The sequence below is a fragment of the Semicossyphus pulcher genome, unplaced genomic scaffold (assembly GCF_022749685.1).
Source record: "Semicossyphus pulcher isolate SPU_LCO1_2020_fin unplaced genomic scaffold, fSemPul1.0.p SCAF_20, whole genome shotgun sequence".
In the NCBI taxonomy this organism is placed as follows: Eukaryota; Metazoa; Chordata; class Actinopteri; order Labriformes; family Labridae; genus Semicossyphus; species Semicossyphus pulcher.
In genome coordinates, this window is record NW_027211694.1 from 13,705,739 (window position 1) to 13,727,272 (window position 21,534).

At 39.5% G+C, this 21,534-nt stretch overlaps 1 protein-coding gene across 5 annotated transcripts in view; it reads right to left on the reverse strand.

Moving 5' to 3' along the window:
- Nucleotides 1–292: 292 nt before the first annotated feature.
- cald1a (caldesmon 1a) overlaps nucleotides 293–21,534 on the reverse strand; it is a 64,616-nt gene continuing 43,374 nt past the window's right edge. For 4 of the 5 annotated variants that reach the window (XM_069670897.1, XM_069670896.1, XM_069670894.1 and 1 more), the window contains 10 exons: nucleotides 20,130–20,233; nucleotides 18,790–19,057; nucleotides 16,470–16,607; nucleotides 12,415–12,458; nucleotides 12,146–12,221; nucleotides 9,949–10,089; nucleotides 9,676–9,771; nucleotides 6,936–7,004; nucleotides 4,276–4,312; nucleotides 293–1,934 (listed from right to left, as the gene is read on the reverse strand). In XM_069670897.1, the coding sequence (XP_069526998.1) occupies nucleotides 1,921–1,934; nucleotides 4,276–4,312; nucleotides 6,936–7,004; nucleotides 9,676–9,771; nucleotides 9,949–10,089; nucleotides 12,146–12,221; nucleotides 12,415–12,458; nucleotides 16,470–16,607; nucleotides 18,790–19,057; nucleotides 20,130–20,233 (987 nt within the window). In that variant the 3' untranslated portion in view covers nucleotides 293–1,920. Of the gene's footprint in view, nucleotides 1,935–4,275; nucleotides 4,313–6,630; nucleotides 6,683–6,935; nucleotides 7,005–9,675; nucleotides 9,772–9,948; nucleotides 10,090–12,145; nucleotides 12,222–12,414; nucleotides 12,459–16,469; nucleotides 16,608–18,789; nucleotides 19,058–20,129; nucleotides 20,234–21,534 lie in introns of all 5 variants that reach the window. The other variant, XR_011308715.1, reaches the window with a different exon arrangement.

Genomic DNA, 21,534 nt, shown 5'->3' on the forward strand with positions numbered 1-21,534 from the left:
GGAAAGTTGTCAAAACAAACAGTTTTAAATATATTTGAGCCAAAATTGAGTTGAAAACTAAAACTAGCCAGTGAAAAATAAAGAGGCTCATTTGTTTCAATGTATTCTTTTTAATAATTGATGGAAAATTATGCTAAAAAATGATTAAGCTTTGTTTAAAGTATTTTTACTTGTCTCATTATGTTTAACCATGGCTTCATTATTGATAACATGTTTTATCGCATCAGTACTACACACAGTGCTATGTAACGTGGTCCATGTTAATGGAGTTTTGGAAGGAAACATAACACAATTGAATACCTCAATGTCTTTATTGCTGTTGTTGAGTCATGGGTACAATGTTTAAAACATTCATCCAGTTGGAAACTGCCCACTTGTGTAACATTGGGAGTGCTTAGAGAGACTACAGATAGTGTGTTTTGCATAGGCTTAGCGCTACACAAACAACGAGTGTCTGGTTAAACATGGAATAAAAGAGACACAAAATGGACACAAAGTTGTAAAAAAAAAAAAACACGGCATTATGAAACCACTGTATTAAAAAAAAAAAGCATAAATGTCACATTAAATCACACTTCAAAGTATTTTGGTCAAGCCCCCCTGCTCTTTTCAGGAGCCATGGAATGTGATTGTCAGACTTTTGAGCAGAAACATTGATCAATTTAATGCCCAAGAAAACCGTCAATATTATCAAAGCTTGCATTGTGCAAAAACTATGAAAGGGAATGTGCTACTTAAGGCCATATCAGTGAAAAAGAAACATGAAAATCACAAGTCTGTCTTTGAGGCGATTATGTAATGTACCTCAGCTGTCAAAAACGCTTTTATTGCAATCATAAGGCCAGAAGAGTTACATAGTGGTAAATATCCTTGTATTGTACAAGTATCTTGCTATATGCTAAGGCATCCTGATTTTAATTTGCATGCCCTTACTTAAAAATATCGCTGAGAATAAGAGTGTGCATAGAGGCAATAAAGCAGATAAAGGCAGATGTAAAAAAGAGGGTTGGTTTGCTGATTTCCTATATTATAAAACCTACAGCTTTCAAGCAGCGAAGGCATCGTTTGCACCTGCTTTTAAAGAGGAATGTCTGAAGATTTTAAAGTGATCGAACGGGTACAAAAGCTACAAAACAGCTAGAAATATAAAAGGACACATTAAACATAAATAAAATGACATAAAGGATAATAAAAGTCATAATGGCCTTCTGAATATTCAACACTCCTATCACCTCCGAAGTTAACTGCCTGTTGGTGAATAGTTTCTCGATACAAAAAAAGCAAAAATACTTTTTGTTATGAGTATAAAGATGTTATATAAGATACAGTATGATATTCAAAACATCACATGTGCTAACATATATTACTCAGACCATCGCTGCACTAATGGTAAGACATAATAAAAGTGAAATCCGCTAAATTCTAGAAGTGCTTATATTTCTATCCTGAACTGGTGAACTTTGAATAAAATAGGAATGTGTGAAGCTTTTGCTTTAAATATAAATAAAAAAAGAGATGGAAAATGTACTGTAAGAGGGAGAGAATTGATTTCACCCATCTCTTTGGAATGTGGAAACTTTGATCTCATCTACTCTCCATCGGCATGGAATACAACGGATCTCAATTTAATTTTTCCTGGCAGGATTGTATAAAGTAATTATTAGTAATAGTAATTACAATTGACCAAATTTCACAGCATTTTCTTTTAGAAAGCAAAATAATTGTGCAAAGGCACTATACGTGGCAACCGTACAAAAATATGATGCTGTTCAGTACAGTGCTCGGACAGCGTCTCTTCTGTCCCTCTGTTTTTTTGGGGTCCTTCTTGGGAATGTGGTCGTTTTTTGGTTCTTTAGACAAAGTCAAAAGGAAGAGTCTTGGATTGTCGTGGTCCCCAGCTTCAGTGGCTCCTTCAAGACATTAGTGTCCCATACCTGATGGAAGACAAGAGACGAGTCCATCAGTGGTTTTACTACAAGTCTGCAGACAGGTGTGGGTTCACAGCTCTGACCTGTGACACTGGGTCAAACCAAGCAGCAAACACCACATGAAGTGTTGAAGTCATGCAGTTAACATGCAGTTTAAAGGTCATTTGATGCTTTCTTTAAAACCCCCAGTCCGTTTAACAAGGAATAAAAACATTAGCACTGCTTTTGGTATGTTTCAGGGTTAAAATTCTAAAAAAGTTGTTCCATGTCACCGCTTTTGAGAGGGATATTTTAAGGAGTGTTTGCTTGCGTGACAGCTCCACGAGAATATGTTCATTGCTTGATTGCCCCACTTAAGCTTCTCCTAGACGCCACTCAAAACTTACTCAAGTGTTGATTTCCTGAGTTGAACTGACTGAAAAAATGGTGGCAAACATAACCCAAAAATCAAACAACTATGTATCATTTCTGAAAAAATGGGGGACATTGCAAATACAAAATATACATAAACTTTTAGGCTATGCTAACAGCCTTGCAGTACCCATTTTAGGTTGTTTTGTTTATGTCTTAACTTTCAATGTATATTTATTTTATGACCAAATATCTTTAAACGAATATCTAAATCACCCCTTACTATTCTGTTTAGTGCTAATAAGCTACTGCTAGCATGTTAACACCTCAACCAAGACGGTTAGCATGGTAAACATTGTATCTTCTATTAGCACATCAGCATTGCTTATATGTAGCCACTTACAAGGCTATAGACTCTCAGTCTTAAAGTCTTCGACATTTAAGGGTGTCGAAGAAGGATTTAAATCACCCTTTGCTGTTCTGTAAAGTGCTAAGAAGCAACTGCTAGCAGGTTAACACCTCAACCAAGACTGTTAGCATGGTAAACATTAAACCTGTAACATTAGCATATTAGCATTGCTGACATGTAGCCGCTAACAAGGCTGTAGACTCTCAGTCTTTGACATTTAATGGTGTCGAAGAAGGGTTTAGAAGCAACTGCTAGCATGTTGACACCTCAACCAAGATGGTTAGCATGGTAAACATTGTGTCTTCATTAGCGATATTTAATGGCGCTTAACAGGTCACTGAAAAATATTTCAGATTCCAATTTATTCTGAAAGGTAACAAAAATCTTACTTGACATTATCGTTCTAAATTCAGCCAGAGAAACATTATTTCCAACCTCACCATTACAAAAATAGTGAACATTATTTTGGAAGCGCTCTGTTTGAGCCAAGCATGTGGAGAGTGCAATGCTGCTATCTTGCATGGGGTCCAGTTTGGTTTCAAATTTCTGTAATATCATGCAGCTAACTCATAGCAACAAAGGCTACATCTAAACAAATCCTCTGTCATCATATGAGTTACTCTGTGATGGTGTGCTAATCTCCAAAATACCAGTGATTAATGAGACAATCTGGCCTGGCAGGATACCTCTAACACTGTGATAGGCAGGACAGCAGTCTGAACAGCAGAAACGAGAGGTTAGAGTGGCGTTGAGATGGCTGTTGAGTGGGTTTATAGAGGTGGTGTTTGCCTGTGTGTGTGTGATCCTGTGCGCTCAAAAAGAGACACAATACACATGTACTGTGTAAAGTATCTCTCAAGGCCGAAACTCGCCTTCTGCCCACTGGGGGTACAAAAGGAGGCGGCGGCTGCGCTCAGATATGATTTTAAAATAGCCAACAATGTTTAAGTGGCATCCTAAAACGCTGCGGAGCAAAAGGCCAAAGGCAACCTGAAAAAGACCACAGGGTGGGCTGTGAAAGGGTCAGTTATTGGGCTTGAAGCACATGTTGTGGAATAAATCAAGGAGCTGGTGACAAGTTGACAAACTTTCATACCTGGAAAAATGAGTCCTGCCAAAGTGCTTGGACATTTGTCCTGACTAGGACAACTGGAAATGTTTGCTAGTGGGAAGCCAGAGAGGGATCATGTGTTTTTAGTTGATATGGGTGGAATCTTTCGGGAATACCATGGAGTTTAGCGCATGTTTATCTTTACAACTACATACTGTTGGCAAGTAGGCTGCTGACATACTCTAAAAACATGCTGGCACTGTTTAAACCTTCCACTCATTTTGGTCATTTCCATGTTTTTACTTCAATTAAAAGATTAAACGCTCCTTTATGGGTGCAGAAAATCCCCTTTTTTGGTTTCAGAAAGCAATTAGAAAAATAAAAAAACCCACTGAGGCCAATCTAAAAACAAGGCCGTATTTCTTAGGTCGAGAAAAGTTGACATTTTGGAGCCAGATTTCACCGTACAGCTGCAGCATGTATGCCCACACACATTCACAAGCTCTACTTTTTTATGGTGCCTTGTAAAAACTCACCGTTGGCGACTGATTTGGTCTCTCCTCTGCCTGCCACCTGCATGAAGACATAAATGAGGAAGTTTAAACGGCAAAAAAGATGCAAGAAAGTTAGCCAAATATACCTGCAAACATCCAGTCAAACAGCTTACAACCACTTTTGATCTTATGCTTCCACTTGTACCCTATCCAGATCTCCCTTTCAAGTCATTATCCTGCTCATCTTGCCTTCCCTGACATTACATAGCAGGATTAGCTAATGACAAGGTTGCTAACCACTACCTTTCCTGTCCAGGGCCCTTATTACGTCAGTGCATACCACCGCCTGCTGCCCTCCAACCCTAATACCGACTGTGGTGGACCACAGCCTGCAGCCTGCGCTGCAGCTGTCGGCTGCAGAAACACACAACTACCAGGGCAGGAAGGAAGGAAGGAAGGGTACTTAAGTGAGTGAGGTAGGTCGTACACTTTCATGTCTACTACAAACACAGCCTTATTTCTATATAAACAAATAAAGATAAGACAATCAATTCATGGTGGGTTTAGTCCGACTTGTTTAAAAATGTGAGGTGATAACAGTGATTCAATCCTGTCAAGCTGCCATAACACAACACAGCAAGGCGTCTTAGTTGTAAAGACTGCTCTAAACAGTCTCTCCATTAAGGCAATATAAAGCCAAGTGAAGTTGCACTGAGAGCGGTGATTTGTGGTCGTAAGAAGAAGGAGCGGTGATGTGATACAGCCATTTGTGTAAAGCATTCAGCCCGCAGTTGGACAACAGGCACACTGTTAAAGTTTGTTTTACGACACAGAATTTACACTAAACTGTAATCTTCTGGGTTGTGTTGAGTCGGCTTTTACAAGTTATGGGTGTTAATGGAGTCAACGGCGTAATGCTTTCAAATTGGCTGCGCTGATATGCTCACTTTGTTCCTTTGATTTTACAGCACTTAGAACATCTGGCAGACGTGCTTTACAAGTTAGGAGTTTTGTTTCTTTAATGCCTTATGTGTGCATTCAGGAAAGCAAGTGATGTTTGAAAACTATGGCGGACATTACAGATACAAAATCTACATAAACTTTTAAGCTATGCTAGCAGCCTTGCAGTGTCCATTTGAGGTTCTTTTTGGTAAAGTATTAACTTTCAACATTGCTCCAACATCAACTCTTAAATTGAGTTTGTCCAATATTGTTTTATGACCAAATGTCAGCAAAATTAATAGGATTTGAATCACTCTTTGCTGTTCTGTTAAGTGCTAAAAAGCAACTGCAAGACGGTGAGCATGGTAAGTATTATATCTGCTACATTAGCATGTTAGCATTGCCGAAATATAGCTGCTAAAAAGGCTGTTAGGCGACATTTAAAGGGGAAAAATCACACATCAAAACAGGTCATCCATCCATTATCTCTACCTCTTATCCTATTTAGGGCCGAGGGGGGGCTGAAGCCTATCCTAGCTGTCATTGGGCGAGAGGCGGGACACATCCTGGACACTCAAAGGCAATTTAGAATCACCAATTAACCTAACGAGCATGTCTTTGGAATGTGGGAGGAAGCCGGAGTACCCAGAGGGAACCCACGCACACATGGGGAGAACAGCACTAACTGTGCAGCCTGTGTCCGTCCATACATTCATGTATTTCATTTTTAAGGTATTTGATAAATTAGTGTTAGTGTTGAGTTATAATCTATTAGTAATTCTGCCTTTGGTGTTAAATAATTAATTGATAGTGTTTCTCATTTCTGGTTTTATTTCTTTATAATTTTAACTGAATGTTGCTAATATTGAGGAATTGATTGCTTTTTAAATTACAAAGTGATTCATCTATTTCTTTGCAAGTGTGTTTGTGTATGTTCGGGGCTGTGTACGGTGTGAAGCACTTTGTGTTGCATTAACTTGTATGATGCCAAAATGTGGTCTCTGATAATAAATGAGACTGCGTGGGTGTGAGTGTGAGCGTGCAAGGTTGTCTGTCTTGATGTGTCAGCCCTGTGATTGACATGGTGTAACCCTGCCTCTCGCCTAATGACAGCTGGGACTGGCTCCAGCCCCCTCACGACCCTGAACAGGATAAGCGGTATAGATGGATGGATGGATGTATAATACATGATAAAAAATAAAGTCTGACTGAGTGACTGTTTAAATGAGAGTGTGCCAGAAATCAAACACATTTATCAAATCATAAATATCTAATTTTGGACTGTAACTCTTTACATAATATCCTTCTGATTAAAAATAAGCAGCAGTGTCCAAACACAGCAGATCACAGCACAGCTTTGCCAACAACACAGAGCAAAAGTCGACAGCGTGACATCAGCGTGAGCTCACTCTGTGATAAGCGCTTTGAAGAAACGTGGAACAATAACTGTGTTACCTCTCCAGGCTTATTCCAGATATAACGGTGAGGTCAACTAGCTATGAGAGTTCTTTAAAAACAAAACAAACAGAAGTGATTGTTACTCCCAATGCTGCGACACCGGGGTCACAATATCGTGAGATTAGTTTAATATTCCTTTGAAAACAGCTGGAAAAGCATGAAAAACCACAGGGAATCTGTCCAAGACCACAAACCAATTTGGCACAGTTAAACTTCATGTGGACGCACTCCAGTATGAGCAATGATCACTTGGAATTTCCCAAATACATGGTACTCTTCTTTAGTTTACAATGAACAGATACCTTGGTTGGAGAGGCTCCTTTGTTTTCCCATAGACTCCTCTTGTTGGTGACGTCAACAGGCTTCAGGTCCTGTGAGAGGGAGAGAGAAAAAAAAAGAGACAAAGACACAGCATCACATCAGTACGTCTGTTTTAAAGTGATCATTGTGTTGAGACAGAGTGTGTACAAGTGGCAGAGTATCTGCGATGCTGAGGAGAGGAATGACAGAGAACTTGAGCAATGAGAGCAAAGGTTGACAGGCACTAATGAGCAGAGTGGTGCTTGTCAGGAGGAGGTGGGAAATAGCACTCTTAATATGAGTCAGAGGCCTTTAAGACACTCCTGCTCAATGCAAGTAAATTACAGGTAAGAGCTATTAATATTGGTACAGTTGAAAACATGGCAAAACAGTTCCAGTTTTTGAATAATATAGGAAATAGTCACTTCTTTTTTAAAATACTTGTATTCTTTCACATCCTCAGTCTCTTTACCGTGCATTACTTATTTAAGCATAAGCCATAATCCTCCACATGTAAAGCCCTAACATAAATATTTGGGTGAAATATAGGTAGGGGCGATGAGAGCTAAGATAAACTGGCATGGAGCCATTCACATAAGCACGTCTGATAATCGAGTTTGCTCTCCGTCTGCGAGCAGAGCTTATGATAAGCTTAAGATAAAATGCTTAAGTGACACTGTTTACCAAACTGATGCCAGGCTTTAAAATACCCACATGTCCTCCATCAAAGTTTATGACTGATGTAAGAGTGCACTGTAGTAAGCTGCATTATGTTTCCCTTTTCCTTTAAGGCCACCAGGTGGTGCCAGACAGATGCTGTCGCGACCTGACCAGCTGCACTGCATCATTTGAAAATGATTAGAAGGAAACATCTACTGTGCAAAAAACTGACCACTGACCAGCATATGAGACATTATCATAATAACAATATTATTGCAGGGCTTATGTAAAGTATAAAATAAGAGTGCTGCAGTTATGCTTATTTAAATATCCATTTGAGAGAACCTTTAGAAAGTAAATGTTGCATTTATTAGTCAAGTTCTCTCTTTACTTTCACTAAGCTGACATATCACTTAAAGCACTAAAAAGAATTTCCCTGAAGCATGTAACAATTAATTTATAACTAAAAAAGCAAATAATACATGTAGAAACTCCTTCAAATATTATACATGATGAAGTTAACATCCTAAAATTCCTTAAGACCTTTAGAGTCTTATTTGACTGGATTTGATTGACAGCCGCAACAACCAACTGCCGTCTGGTTCTGTGTCAAACTTTCTTCAATCCTGGTTCATGTAAATAAGTGACATCACATTTAAAAGAAAGTCAAACCAGTGTGAAGAAATAACTATATCTTTCATTTATTATAACCCAAACTGTTCTAACTTGGGAAAACTGTGGTGTTATACAACCCTGCAGAGCTGGAAAGCACCTGTAGATCTCGATGCAGCTGTTGCAGACCCACCTTTTAAGACAAACGTTTGTGTAGGTTTAAATGTTATCTCTCGGTGACAATGTTATAGCTAATGAGGTGTCAGCTAAGTAAGGGATAACGTATAGTGAGCAGGCTGTTTTCACAGAATGGAACCTCGACAGGGTGAGCAGGACTATACATTATCCCGCTTATTATTACACGGCTATTATGAAATCAATAATTTGACACAAATTATCAATTATTTGACCAATAATATGACACAAATGATTGATTTGACTTCTTTCAGGGGATTGATATTATTAGTTAGTCCTCCAGATTATTGGATGAGAGCTGAATCCCTAGCAATGGTCTTCTCCTTCACAGCAACGGTCTGTTATAGAGAAATAGCAGACCTTGGAATGCTGTGATTAACCAAAGTATTTCACACAGCCGTGTAATAATGAGGTTTAATGTTAATGTTTTGATAACCTTTATGCCGTGACTTTAATGAAGCTAAGTTAGCTAGCTAAAGTCCGTGAATGACATCTGTCAATGCTTTTAAAAGCTGTAAGAACCGGTTATAACTTGGTGTAGCTTGCTAGCCTCAGTATGAATTTAAAAGTAATGATATATTCATTAAGATTTCAAAGGCAAAAATGTATCATAATTACTATAATCACTCTATTTTCACATTATTAATATGTAATAACAACTCGTGGTGCAAATGAGTGGGTCTGGAACTTGTGCATGTGTACATCTAAAACGTAGGCATGCAGAGGCTCTTCGACTTTGCAGGTGATTACTATTGAAGTTGCATGATCACGTATGGACCCATTGCTGACAGGTAGAAGGTGATCAGGTGAAAGTAGGTGACAAAGTAGGCACTGTACTGCACTGCTCTGTGTACGTACTAACTTCCACACGGTGTGCTCAAGCTGTAAAGACTGCACTGTCAACTGCACCTTGAGGTGGACGGCCAGTGAACGCCTTTATTTGAAAAGTTTACGGACGTTTTTCTGTAATCAGCGCACAACTCTTGCCAATCAGATTTATTAGTCTTTTCAATATCTTGTCACAAAGGTGACATTTTTTTCAGGGCCCTTAAAGTAGATTTGTAGACGGTTATATTGAGCTAAAAAATGTCTTTGATAAGTTTGAACAAATATATATCCATATGTAAAGATTTAAAGAAGATACAGGTCATTGAAGAGAGCTACATCTTTTATGTTACTGTTTCTTTAACCACTTCTCCATCGGGCCCTGAGCCGTACAGTAAATGTACTGTACTTTTATGCAGCAGCTACAGGGTTGCCACGGCGACGACCTACCGCTGGCCTCCCTCCTGACGTTTTGCCGCTCTCCGGGGTTTTATTCAGCCATTCGTTGATGCGGCCTGCCACGCCTGTCTTCATCACAGCTGCTTCCTGTTTGGATAGGGTCAAAGGTCAGCTAAGCGTGGTCGTCATCTGCAACAGGGCTGAGCAGGAAGTACCACTGAATGGTGCTCTTTCCTCTCTCTCTCTCTCTCTGCTGCAGTCACACAGGCACACACAAAGTGTAATTAACTTTCTCACACCCTCCACCACCTCCTTGTCTTTTACCTTGAACGTGCTGCCGCCACTTCCAGGCGAGGTGAACACGTTGCCTTTCTCCCACATGCTCTTGATGTTTCGTATGCTGTCGGTGGCCATGGGCAGATCAACGGCTCCGGAGCGAGGGGATCGAGACTCCTTGTTCTCTCTCTGCCGAGACAAAGTGGAGGGTTTAAACTGGTAAGAAGCAGCGGTGACTGCCTGATCAAAGCTCAGATACCTGTCTGTTTTTTACCCGCATGTGCCGGCTAATAATAAGGGTGACAAAGCCCTACAGTGTCTTCAAAGAGCATTAAGAAAGATTACTGTGCTGCTTTGGGTATTTAAATAGAGAATCATGCTAAGGTAGACTTATAAAAGAATAAGCATGTGGGAGTGACATGACATGCTAATTTAATGCTAACGTCTCTTCAATTTAGGACATGTTAATAGGAGAGAATGGATACTTTTGGGCAACTTTTAGGCCTGTATGGCAGCCATAATCAGATATTAATTTCACTCACATGCATATTAGTTGAATATTGACTCTTAATTAGTCATTATAAAGCACTTATTAACACCTTATTCTGCATGATCATATTCTTCAACTACTAGGCCATTAGCTAAAGGTTTTTACTCAATAACCTCCTAATTACTGCTTATTAATAGCAAGTAAGGAAGTTGTTTTACATGAATTACCATCTTAATATGCTCTGCTCAGTAAGGGCCTTAGTACCACAAGAATAGTCAATAGTTCTCCCTTAATAACACTTGATAAATATGGTCTATTATTGTGTAACAAAACACACAATTACAAGTGTTAATGGAGTCCAAATAACTTTAAATAAGGTTTTCTAATTTTGAATATGTTACCCATTCAGCACAAGTAGAAATATCTCCTTTATTGATGGACCACTTCAGAGATTTTCAAACAAAGCTATTAAAAGATTTGTTCAAGTTTGTTCACGGCTGAGAACAAATATACTGCCGAAACTTGTTATCTAATTTACAGCTGACAGAGATTTTTGGTGTGTAAATGTTTGCACAGATTTGTAGCCATATATCTATGTATTTATGTAGGAGATATTTCTACTTGTGCTGACTTTGTTCTTCTTCTACTGAATGGGAATAGACACTGTGTATCTCAATAGACCTCATTAATTTCCAAGGTGTAACCCATAGACTGTATACAAAGATGGACAACATGACCGCTCCCTAAAAGTGAAGCCAAAACATTTGGAGCGCCCCCTGCTGACTGGCTGCAGTATAGGTCATAAAGCCCGCCTCATCCATGGTAACAGATGGGACATGAGTCAAACTATAAAATCAAAAGTCATTATAGTTAGTTCTTATCATGCTGATTTACGTCCAAGTGTTCATTTTTCTGACAAGTTTATTTTTAATTAGTTATTTGATGCTGTCAAAAGGATGATTGACAGCTCTGTTGACAAATACGGCTCCTGCACCCGATCTGTTCCGGATTAGCAGAGTAGAGGAGGAACGGCAAGAGGAGACGTAAATAAAACAATCACTACAATTGAAGTTTCCATATCTGTGAACGTCTGCTTCAGAGCAACACAAAGAAGCTGTTCTGCTGTTAAACATGCTGGCGGGGCTGTGGCTCAGTGGTAGAGTCGGTCGTCTCTCAATTGGAAGGTTCGATCCCTGACTGCTACAGTCACATGTCGAAGTGTCCTTGGACACTGAAACCCGAATTGCTCCTGGTGGCATAGCCATCTGAATGGGCATAGATCTGACTGGAGATTGGCACTTAGGCCTTTGCCATCAGCGTGTGAATGGGTGAATGTAATGTAAAAGCAGCTTTGAGTGGTCGTAAATACTAGAAAAGCGCTATATAAATACAGTCCATTTACTATTGCTGGCGTGCGGGATCTTCACTGTTTTTTTCGGTATGTTAAGTGTGTGTTTTGGTTAGCAGAAGTGGCTACGGCAGCTCCACTCGCCAATCTCTACCGAGCAGACTCTTGCTCCAAATGATGTCACCATCGCAAGATGGAAGCGCCTGTCATGGGGGCTATTTTGGCATCAATTCTGTACAATACGAGCAGATGGAGAGGCGTCGTCCATCTATATATGCAGTCAGTGGTGTAACCCATCACATCTGTTGGTTGCAGTAGTTGTGAAAAATGTTTTATGTTATGTAAAAAAATATTTAAAAAATATCAAAGCTGCCTAATTGAAATTTTACAGTTAAGGAAACACTAACCTGAGCGGCTGAGGTGTACTGCTCCAGCCTGTTGTCTATCTTGGACACCACAGGAGAATGAGCCGCCTTCACTGTGCTGCTGGGCAGAAGCAAACAGTCAGTCTACACAGCAAGAGACCACTTAGAATACTATACACATTGTTGTCAAGTATTTCATCTTTAGTGCCTGGAGAGAACATACTTCCAACCCCAAGTGGGGATTAAAACATTTTTACTTCTCTGCAAAACATGACTGCAAAGCTAACATGTTCGACTTTGGATGTTTTCACCTTTTCTGCGCCGACTTGTTCAGGAACTCCGCTCTCTCCCCAATCTGTTGTGAAGGTTGAAACAGCTCTAGGTTAATAAATATTGCAGTGATATTCCATACATGCATACATCACTGCAACACAACATTTCCCATCACTCTTTTGTAGCCTTAAAACAGATGTTCGTGGAATCTCTCCTCTTTGTTTCCATGTTTCTATCGTGCCTTTAGTGTTTTTATGAGTATTTTCATTGTAAAATCTGTGCTTGAATTAAAGTCATAAGTCAATATGTAGACACTGTAATCACTGGTTTTAATATGATTCATGTGCTCAACTTTCTTGTCGATACAAAAATAACAATATTTGTAATGGTTGATATCTACATTTGTCATATCTTCATATGCTCAGTAAGTTAGATCTCAAGACCAGCAACACACAATGTCACTTTTTGTTCCCTCCCCGTGCAACATGCTGTGACAGACATGCACACATACACACACAAAAAAAACACAGCACATCCCCCCCCCCATATCTGCCGTTAAGACTGTGGGATCTCTGAGGCTTGTTTATGATATACGAAAAAAAGGGCTAAAAGAGGGGCAACGCATGCGTTCCTTAGACGCTCACAAAAAATAAACTTTAAAAGGACAAAAGAAAGTGCTCTCCCCCTCTGTCCCTGTGAAAAAATGACCTCGCGCTCGGCTGCTACCGAATGTGGGAGTTCCCAAAATACTCTCAGACAGGAAATTCCCCATTCTCATTCGAGTTTTAAAGAGCTGAAGCCGTTCGAACGCAGTTACAGTAATCTTGTTAACCCTAATCGCTTTCCTGCATCCCCGCAGCCTGTCCTCCATTCTGTCCCTCTGTCCTTCTCTCCCACAGAACACTGTACTTTATCTAACACACAGGGCAGGGTGATGCTGCTTTACAGCTGATAATATGTGGCCGAGCTCCTGGCACTGTGCGTTCCACTGGGAGTTGATTGCTGATAACCAGGCTTATTTCTCTATATTTGGTTTTATATGGCAAAAAAACATACAGCAGCAAAAGGACATGACGGAAACAACTTCTGTTCTCAATGGCATGCATGCTATTTTAAAATAGAGGGGGTGGTGGCTTGAAACTCTAATTTGGTAACATGTAAGATAGATATGAGTAATTTTTTTCATTTGTTGGTATCATTTTCATGACTATTGTGGGGTCCATATTGTGTCCTGTGATATTCATATTTTGTTTTTAACAAAAGGTCAATTACTATGTGTAAGGTGAAATATGTCACTTATTTTAATGAACCCACAGAGATACATCACCAACTGAATATCGCCTCTGCAGAGTCCGTCTATTAGCTCATATTCTCGTTCTTTCTTTTGTTAACTGTTTTTGTTCCAGCTGCATAATTTTCTTCAACAAAAATATGTTACAGTATAAGCATTGTGATAAGCCAACCGTTAGCTACTTGCCAAGTACACCTGCCTGGCCAACAGCTGGACAACGTTAGCGATTAGCTAGCTTGTGAAAGTAGTAGCTTAGGAGCCATTATTTATTTCAGAAGTTGGTTATGAACACAAAAGAGCCAAATTGATAATGATATTTTGCATTTACATTCCCTAAATGACTACAAACACGACCCAAATTAAGGCAAATGTTACTATGTGTCTGCTGGATGTAGCATGTTTTTGCTAGCATGTAAGCCATATCAACGTCTTCGGCTAAATAAATTAATGCTGGGTTTACAGCTTGTTCTGCTGCTACCATGTGAGTTTATTTTGTGTTTTTGGCTGTATATTCATGGCATTCACTTAAAAGCAATGAGCTTAGATGTAAAGTTCTTCTATTCCAGGTATGATTGAAAAAAAAGATAAGCTAAAGTTGGTATATGAACTCTACACACCCACTGTGTATGACCTAGTAACACAGAGGCCTAAAAGTATCACACTGCAAAGCAACAATTCATCTACAACACAGTGTGTAGTGTATGAAATATAACAACCCACACACGAACACACACACACACACACACACACACACACACACAGAGACTTAAACACATCGGTACCTACAGTAAACATAATCACAAAGTAAAGCTGTGACTGTAAAGCGAGTGCATCGATGTGGAGAACAACAGTTGTACAACATTAGTTACAAAAGTGGCCACAAAAAAACACAGTACTTGATACAACAGCGATCAGAGCGCACACACCATTAGAGCCAAGCCTAGAATCTGCAGTCTCACTGGGACGGGCCAGATGGATATTACTGCTAACTGTCACTAATTAGATTTTCTCCACTGGCTGAAAATCCCCCCAGATTTTGAGTGTGTGGGAGTTGGCTTTTGGCAACACTGGAAACATTTATTCACATTTGACTTGATTAAACGTTCCTTCGCAGTGACAACCATTTATCTTCGGATGAGGCTGGGATGGGCACACACTGGGTGGATTCAGTTTGGTTTTTATATAATCGTGTTTCATGTGAATAACAGGTTAACATGTCAGCAGAATTTCAAAGTAAGAATGAACAGAAAAAATAGAGAAAACTTTTTCACATATCTCTCACAGTTCATCAAAGCTCTTTCCATTTTTAAACACCTTCATCTCAGTCTGATAACACTTCACACAGAGAGCTAAAAGAGGTCAGAGGGGCAGAAGCGGGTCCTCTGGTACTTAATCTCTCCAAATATTTTGAATGTTTAGCTTGAGCTTTGCTGCGCTGCCGGATGAGTGGGATTTGTAGGTTCTGAAGAGCTTTTTAGACTCTGTGTCTTTTTTAGACACGGTTATACTAACAACTGTGCTTGAAGAGGCAAATAATATGTTACAATTGTCTTAAGTATTGAATAATTATCATTGTTTAAGAGCATGCAAATAAATCAAACTTTAAATGTCTCTACTAAGATGCAATTATTAGTATTTCTGGCTAACTAGCTTACCTAGCTAGTAAGCTGCAATTATTAGCATTTCTGGCTAACTAGCTAACACGCAAAATGTCACGTAACCTCTAAGCAAAGAAGAATTTCATTAGCTAACCACATTGACTTTAAATTTCTCGACATATTGAAAAGGTGGATGTGGCTGCAATAAGAGCAACACTTTGCATTAATTAAACAAGAATCCAATTATGTCTGCTTTAACCTATGGTAAAACCATTAGTATTTCTGGTTATCTAGCTTAACTAGCTAGTAAGGTGCAATCATTAGCATTTATGGCACTAGCTAACAGGCAAAATATAGCATTACCTCCAAAACAAAGAAGAATTTCATTAGCTAACTACATTGACTTTAAATTTCTCTACATATTGAAAAGGTGGATGTGGCTGCAATAAGAGCAACCCTTTTTTATTAATTAAACAAGAACCCAATTATGTCTGCTTTAACCTATGATGAAATCTTTAGTATTTCTGGTTAACTAGCTTAACTAGCTAGTAAGGTGCAATCATTAGCATTTATGGCACTAGCTAACATGTAAAATATAGCATTACCTTCAAAACAAAGAAGAATTTCATTAGCTAACTACATTGGCGTGTGAGCTACAAGTAAAAAAAAAAAAGAAAGCCAACTGACAACTAGCACGTCCAATGTCTAGCATTTTCCCACTGTGTGAATGATGGTCCTACAATCTGAGCGTAAGTTAGCAACTCTATACTGATCTTTATTCGATCAAGCGACCTTCAGCAGCTAGACATGGCTACATTAAAACAATCGTCTGATATTTTCCTACCATACTAAACCTAATTGTACAATGCAAAACAAGAACAAAGCTGTTTCTTTCCTTTCATTACTTTTAATCATATCATCTTCCAGAGAGGATGCTAACGTTTCTGCCATAGCTTTAGCTTTATTAGTATGATATTATGTTTGTTGCCACCAAGTAAATAGTTCAGACAAAATTTTTGATTTAAAACAGATCAGCAGGAACAGCCACTGATGGAGGTTTGGACCACCTGTAACAAAGCTAGCATAAGCTAACAAAATCTGCTAGCAAGATTTGGGCAGAAAAGTATTATGAGAGGTAAATCTACAACTGTAATCAGTAACGTGATGCAGGGCTGAGGTGAGAAGTTAAAAATGGTCGACTGACCTTCAAAGAGGAGCCCCGAGGGCTGACACACTTAAAAGGTCTGCCCTCCCCGTCCGGAGTGTCCTCCACCTTCTGTCTCTTCTCAGCTGCCTCTGCTCTCCTCCTTTCAATCTCCTCCTTCATCTTCCTTTTCTCCTCCTAAGAGAGGCAGATGTTTTTAGAGTTCAGGCAGTTCACAGGATGTAAATTTGGGAACAAAGTCAGACAGAAATCAAGAAACAAACCCTTAATGTACTTGTCATTGTTGGAGTTGACAGGGAACTGTCTGTTAATTTAATTGTAGAAAATGTAGATGGCGCTATTTCTTGGCCAAGTCAGAGATGTCGGATATTGCTGCTCATGCTAACTGCCCATTTCTCTTCTATTTACTCTAAACAAACCACTGTTGCTGCTGGAAACCACTTCCTGTTCGCCAGAGGATATTTTCTGGGAACAATCTATTAGACCAAAAGTGTTCGGAGCAGCAAATGCAACATATTTTGGGAATTTTTAAGAAACAGAGAAAATGGAAATGTCTTATATTATACTGGGTATCTTAAATTGAACAGCATAACTCACCAATATGACAGACAACCAACAATCAGGAGTGCAGCCAACCAGACAATAGATATGTGCCACACTCTAATTGATTTACTTAATTTATCTAATGAAGCATTCCAGAGACTAATTCAATTACTCAGAGCAAATTCTTATTTACAGTGATCGCCTGCCTCGGGAATAAAAAAAAAAGCCCTTTTGTAGAGCTTGAGACATGTCGACTATCAACAGTTTTTTAAACAATTAATAAATGAATCATTTGTACTGTATTCAGAAGAGGAATGGTGCTTGGCAGTATATCAGCCCTCTCCAGCAGCCTTGTCTTGGTTAATTAGTCTTTCTGTATCTCTGGGCCATCTTTTAATTACCAACCAAAAGGCCTCATTAACATCACACAAGAGGAGAAGAACAGGGGCAGATAGCGAGAGACGGGCCGCCACATTCTGAGCCAAGATCAACAAAGACGACCAGTCAGGGTAATAGTGAGAATTCAGGGCCTGAGAGCGGAGGGATGAAAGGGAAAATGACAGGATTGCATGCTTGAATACAGATGTGAAAGCATTGGAAGGAGGAGGTTATCACATTTGAGATACATAAGGATGAGGTCGGTGGAAGAGGAGGAAGAAGGAATGACATACATAAGTTACAAGTGGGGACCCAAATAGGTTGAGTCATGATAACAGTGAGGTATGGGGAGATAACGTCCATGCAGTGCTAGTATGAGTGTGATGCATGGTTTCAGAGCATGCAGGTGTACAGGCTAAATCAACATGAAAGTGGTGGTTTTGAAAAACAAGGCAAGGAAAAAATGTGGGGTGTAAACTTGAAGATATAACTAGAAGAAATGACAAATACATGAGCCTAATTTGCTAAAACTGAAACTTAAACCTGAAATAGAATGCACTTTTGAGAAATAGGACCATATCATATCTGAGTGTTTTTACTTGTGGAGGCCCAACTATTTTATCAAAACTGAAAACCATACTGAATACCAAAATGAAGAAGTGAAGGTTTTCTGCATTAGTGTAAGTGGGAATTGATAAGTGCAAATTTTGTGTGGGCACTCTTTTAGTTCCATCTGAGATATGAACACAGTGACGTTAGTCCGTACACTACTCCGTACGCGACCATGTACGCGATCATGTACGCGACTCCGTACGCGACACATTACGCTACACAGTACACTACCCAGAACGCTACACCGCATGCTACACCGTATGCTACACCGTTTGCTACACCATACATTACTCCTAATGTTATTGCGCTATCAGTACGCTACTCCTTGGGCTACTCTGTGGGGTACACTGTACGTTAATTTGCGTCGTAATCAGAATCCCAGGATAATGTGCAAGTGCATGAGTGTTGAGCTGAAAAGAAAGAGTCAGTGTTAATTAGCATGCACAGCTAAGTAGCTTCAACTTTTGTGGTGGAAGCTAGTTAGCTTAGCTTGATAGCCTTCACTTTCTCAGTGAAAATTAAATTATGAATGTACCTAACCACAATTATGTGAGCTTGTTGAAAAAGTGCGAAACCTTTTGTGCCTCAGTGTTTCTCTGCTACACGGGCCGATATGCGTCTTAATGCTTTTGTCAGAATTCAGTCAATGGCTGCCACAGGGAACCAGCCATTCATCCAGAAATGTGTCAAAAAGCGAGAAAATTATCGAATGACTGTGACAAATTGCAGAAAGTTTAAGTAGAAGTTGGGGGAAAGAGAGAATAGAAACAGAGAAAAGCAGGTTCAAACAGATTAAATAACATCCATCAGCTGGCAGACTTCCTACCTCCTCTTTGGCTTTTCTCTCCGCCTCCTCCTGCTTCTTCTGTCTCTCCTCCTCCTCCAGCACCTTCCTCCTGTCCTCCCTCTTCCTCTTCAGCTCCTCCAGCTCGGCTTCAGCCTCCTGCTGCTTCTGCCTCATCCTCTCGTATTCCTCGCTCTCGGCGTCGTCACGGCGGCGCTTAAGCTCCTCCAGCTTGCGCTCTGCCTCCAGGCGGGCAGCGTCGTCCGGGTCGTCACCCGCGGACACCTCAGGGGAACGCACACTGCCGCGACTGGGACAGACACAAACACGGGTCAGAGAACGCAAAGCAGGTCACGACAGGAACAAAATCTGTAGGATGCAAAGCTGGTCGACACACAGGTAAACACTTGACATTTGATACAAACTGAATATTTAAACATACACTTGACAGTTTTCTCTCTTTCATGGTCAAGCAGACACACACAGACAGACAAAAACATGTGCACACATTCAAACATCAACAATCACCTTCAAGATAACGTTACAGCACATCTCAAGTTTCCATCTGCGGGGATTAACTGTTGGTGACCCACGTTAGTCACTATTTCTCAGAAACAGCTTGTTTGTCTTAAAATCTGATTCAGACATTATTTGCAGAACTGTCAGACTGCACTATAAATGACTTCCTGTCTTGTTAAACTGCCCATATTCAACATATGGAAACAAATAGTACATTTTGTTTAATTGTATGCTTTTTAACATGTTATTAAATGTAACAATACATCTACTTCTGGATGTCTTATTTTGAAAAGAAACAGGATGTTGGGTAGCTTGGTCTTCTCACCTGAATGATGTCAAGATTATTGAGTGACTGCAGTATTTTTCCACAAGTGGTCAAGTGTTTAGAAACACAGATATATTAGCATACTGCCGTAATTGCCCAATACTAGCTTCTTTGAGCAGTATTGTCATGTGTTTATTCATTTATTCATCCAAAAAAGGGAAAACAGGGGAACTAGGATTTTTGCAATTTGCCGATCAATGTCAAATTATTTTAAATTTTAACTCTTGTATTTCAAGTATCAGCCTGGCAGGAAAATAATGTACAAGCATGAGGTAATAAATTGCATTAAAATGTTGGTGCATCCCTAATATGGAAAATATGTAAAAAGAAATGAAAGACAGGATTTTTGATTCCTAATTTATTAGCTATAAAAGTAATCATTTTGACTTTCCATATTAACTGTCAGCATACATTTTGTTGAAAACATTACTTCTTGATTAATTCATCAGGCCTGGCTATCCCCAATTTGGCCTCAGTGGAAACCATGAGCTCACATGATGTGTGTTGTTGTGTGATGTGTGTTGCTGTGTCCGTGTACCTGAGGGTCCTCTCGGGTTTCCTGTGCTGTTTGGGAGTCGCCTCCTCGTGCAGCCCTCCGTTCTGCTTCCTCTCCTCCTCCCTGGCCCCGCCTCTCTCCTCCACCTGCACAGAAACAACCAACGGGGGGGACGGTGAACAAAGATGCCATTGGTGGCTAGGCTGAGTGGGCGGAGCCTGTCAAGTGACATCGGGGGAAGTAAAATAAGAAAGAGCACGAGAGCACACCCACACAAAATAACACAGAACATCCCATAACACAGCGTCCACTCCAGAATTACTACTGAGACAGGATTAGCTAACTTGTGATCATGATGGGAGTGCCCCCAGCTGGATATTCTCTGTCTCTGACTGCTACCATCAAAAACATGATTCAACTTTTGTGAATTATAATCATTGTGTGTCTAAGCCCAATACGTATACTAACAGGAAAGCTTTTAAAGCACCATATATTATTAACCTGTAGCATGCAGTTGCAACATAAAGAACATTTGTCTTAATGTTGATGCAACAGAGATGTTGGACCTTTACAGCACTCATTATGACTCTCTTAATTACTGTAATTAGTTCTTTGCAGCGAGCTGACATAAAGCAGGCACATGTCAGCTCAAAAACAGAAAAAAAGGATCATTTTTACTCAGAGGAATAAAAAATGTCTTTATCTGAAGTGTGAAAGTGCCAAAAATACTAAGTGTCTTTGAGCGATGTTAATTACACTATCAACATTTAGAAAAGAAGAAGCGCTGTAGGAAAAAGAGGTTCGACTGACTACAAAATAAAATGCTTCGTCATTTAGTTGTTCTATATGTGTAAATGAAGGCTAAGAAAGACGTAAAGGTGGAAAGTGTTTACTCCCGCTTGTAGGAAACAGTTTTGAGGGCTAATTGAAAGCCTTTACTAATATATTCAAAGAACAATTTTCATAGGGTTGTTTGGACTTTAAAAAATATGGTGCAGATGAAAATGTTGTGGACAAGTTTAGGATTTTTAGTACATCAGAATTTTCCGAATCAAAGTAGGGGTTTAAAAATTTGCCCCAAATCATAGTCATAGTCATAGGGCTTCTTTGAACTTAAAAACATACAAATATTGTACAAATGGCAGGTGTAGTTTATCAGGACACTGACTACATTTCAGTAATTTTCATTTTTTCAATTTCAAATAAGTTTGGTTTAGGGGTTCAATAATTAGCCCGCAAATCATACTCTCGGATTAACATAAATTCCATCAGCTTCCTTTGACTTTATAAACATACAAATCTGGTGCAAATGAAATATTTTGTGGACAAGTATGGAACTTGTAATTCATCAGGACAATGAGTACATTTTTGTAATTTCCAATGTAAAAGAAACGTTTGGATTCGTAAGTTTAGGGTTCAATCATTGGCCCCCAAATTTAGGATGAAC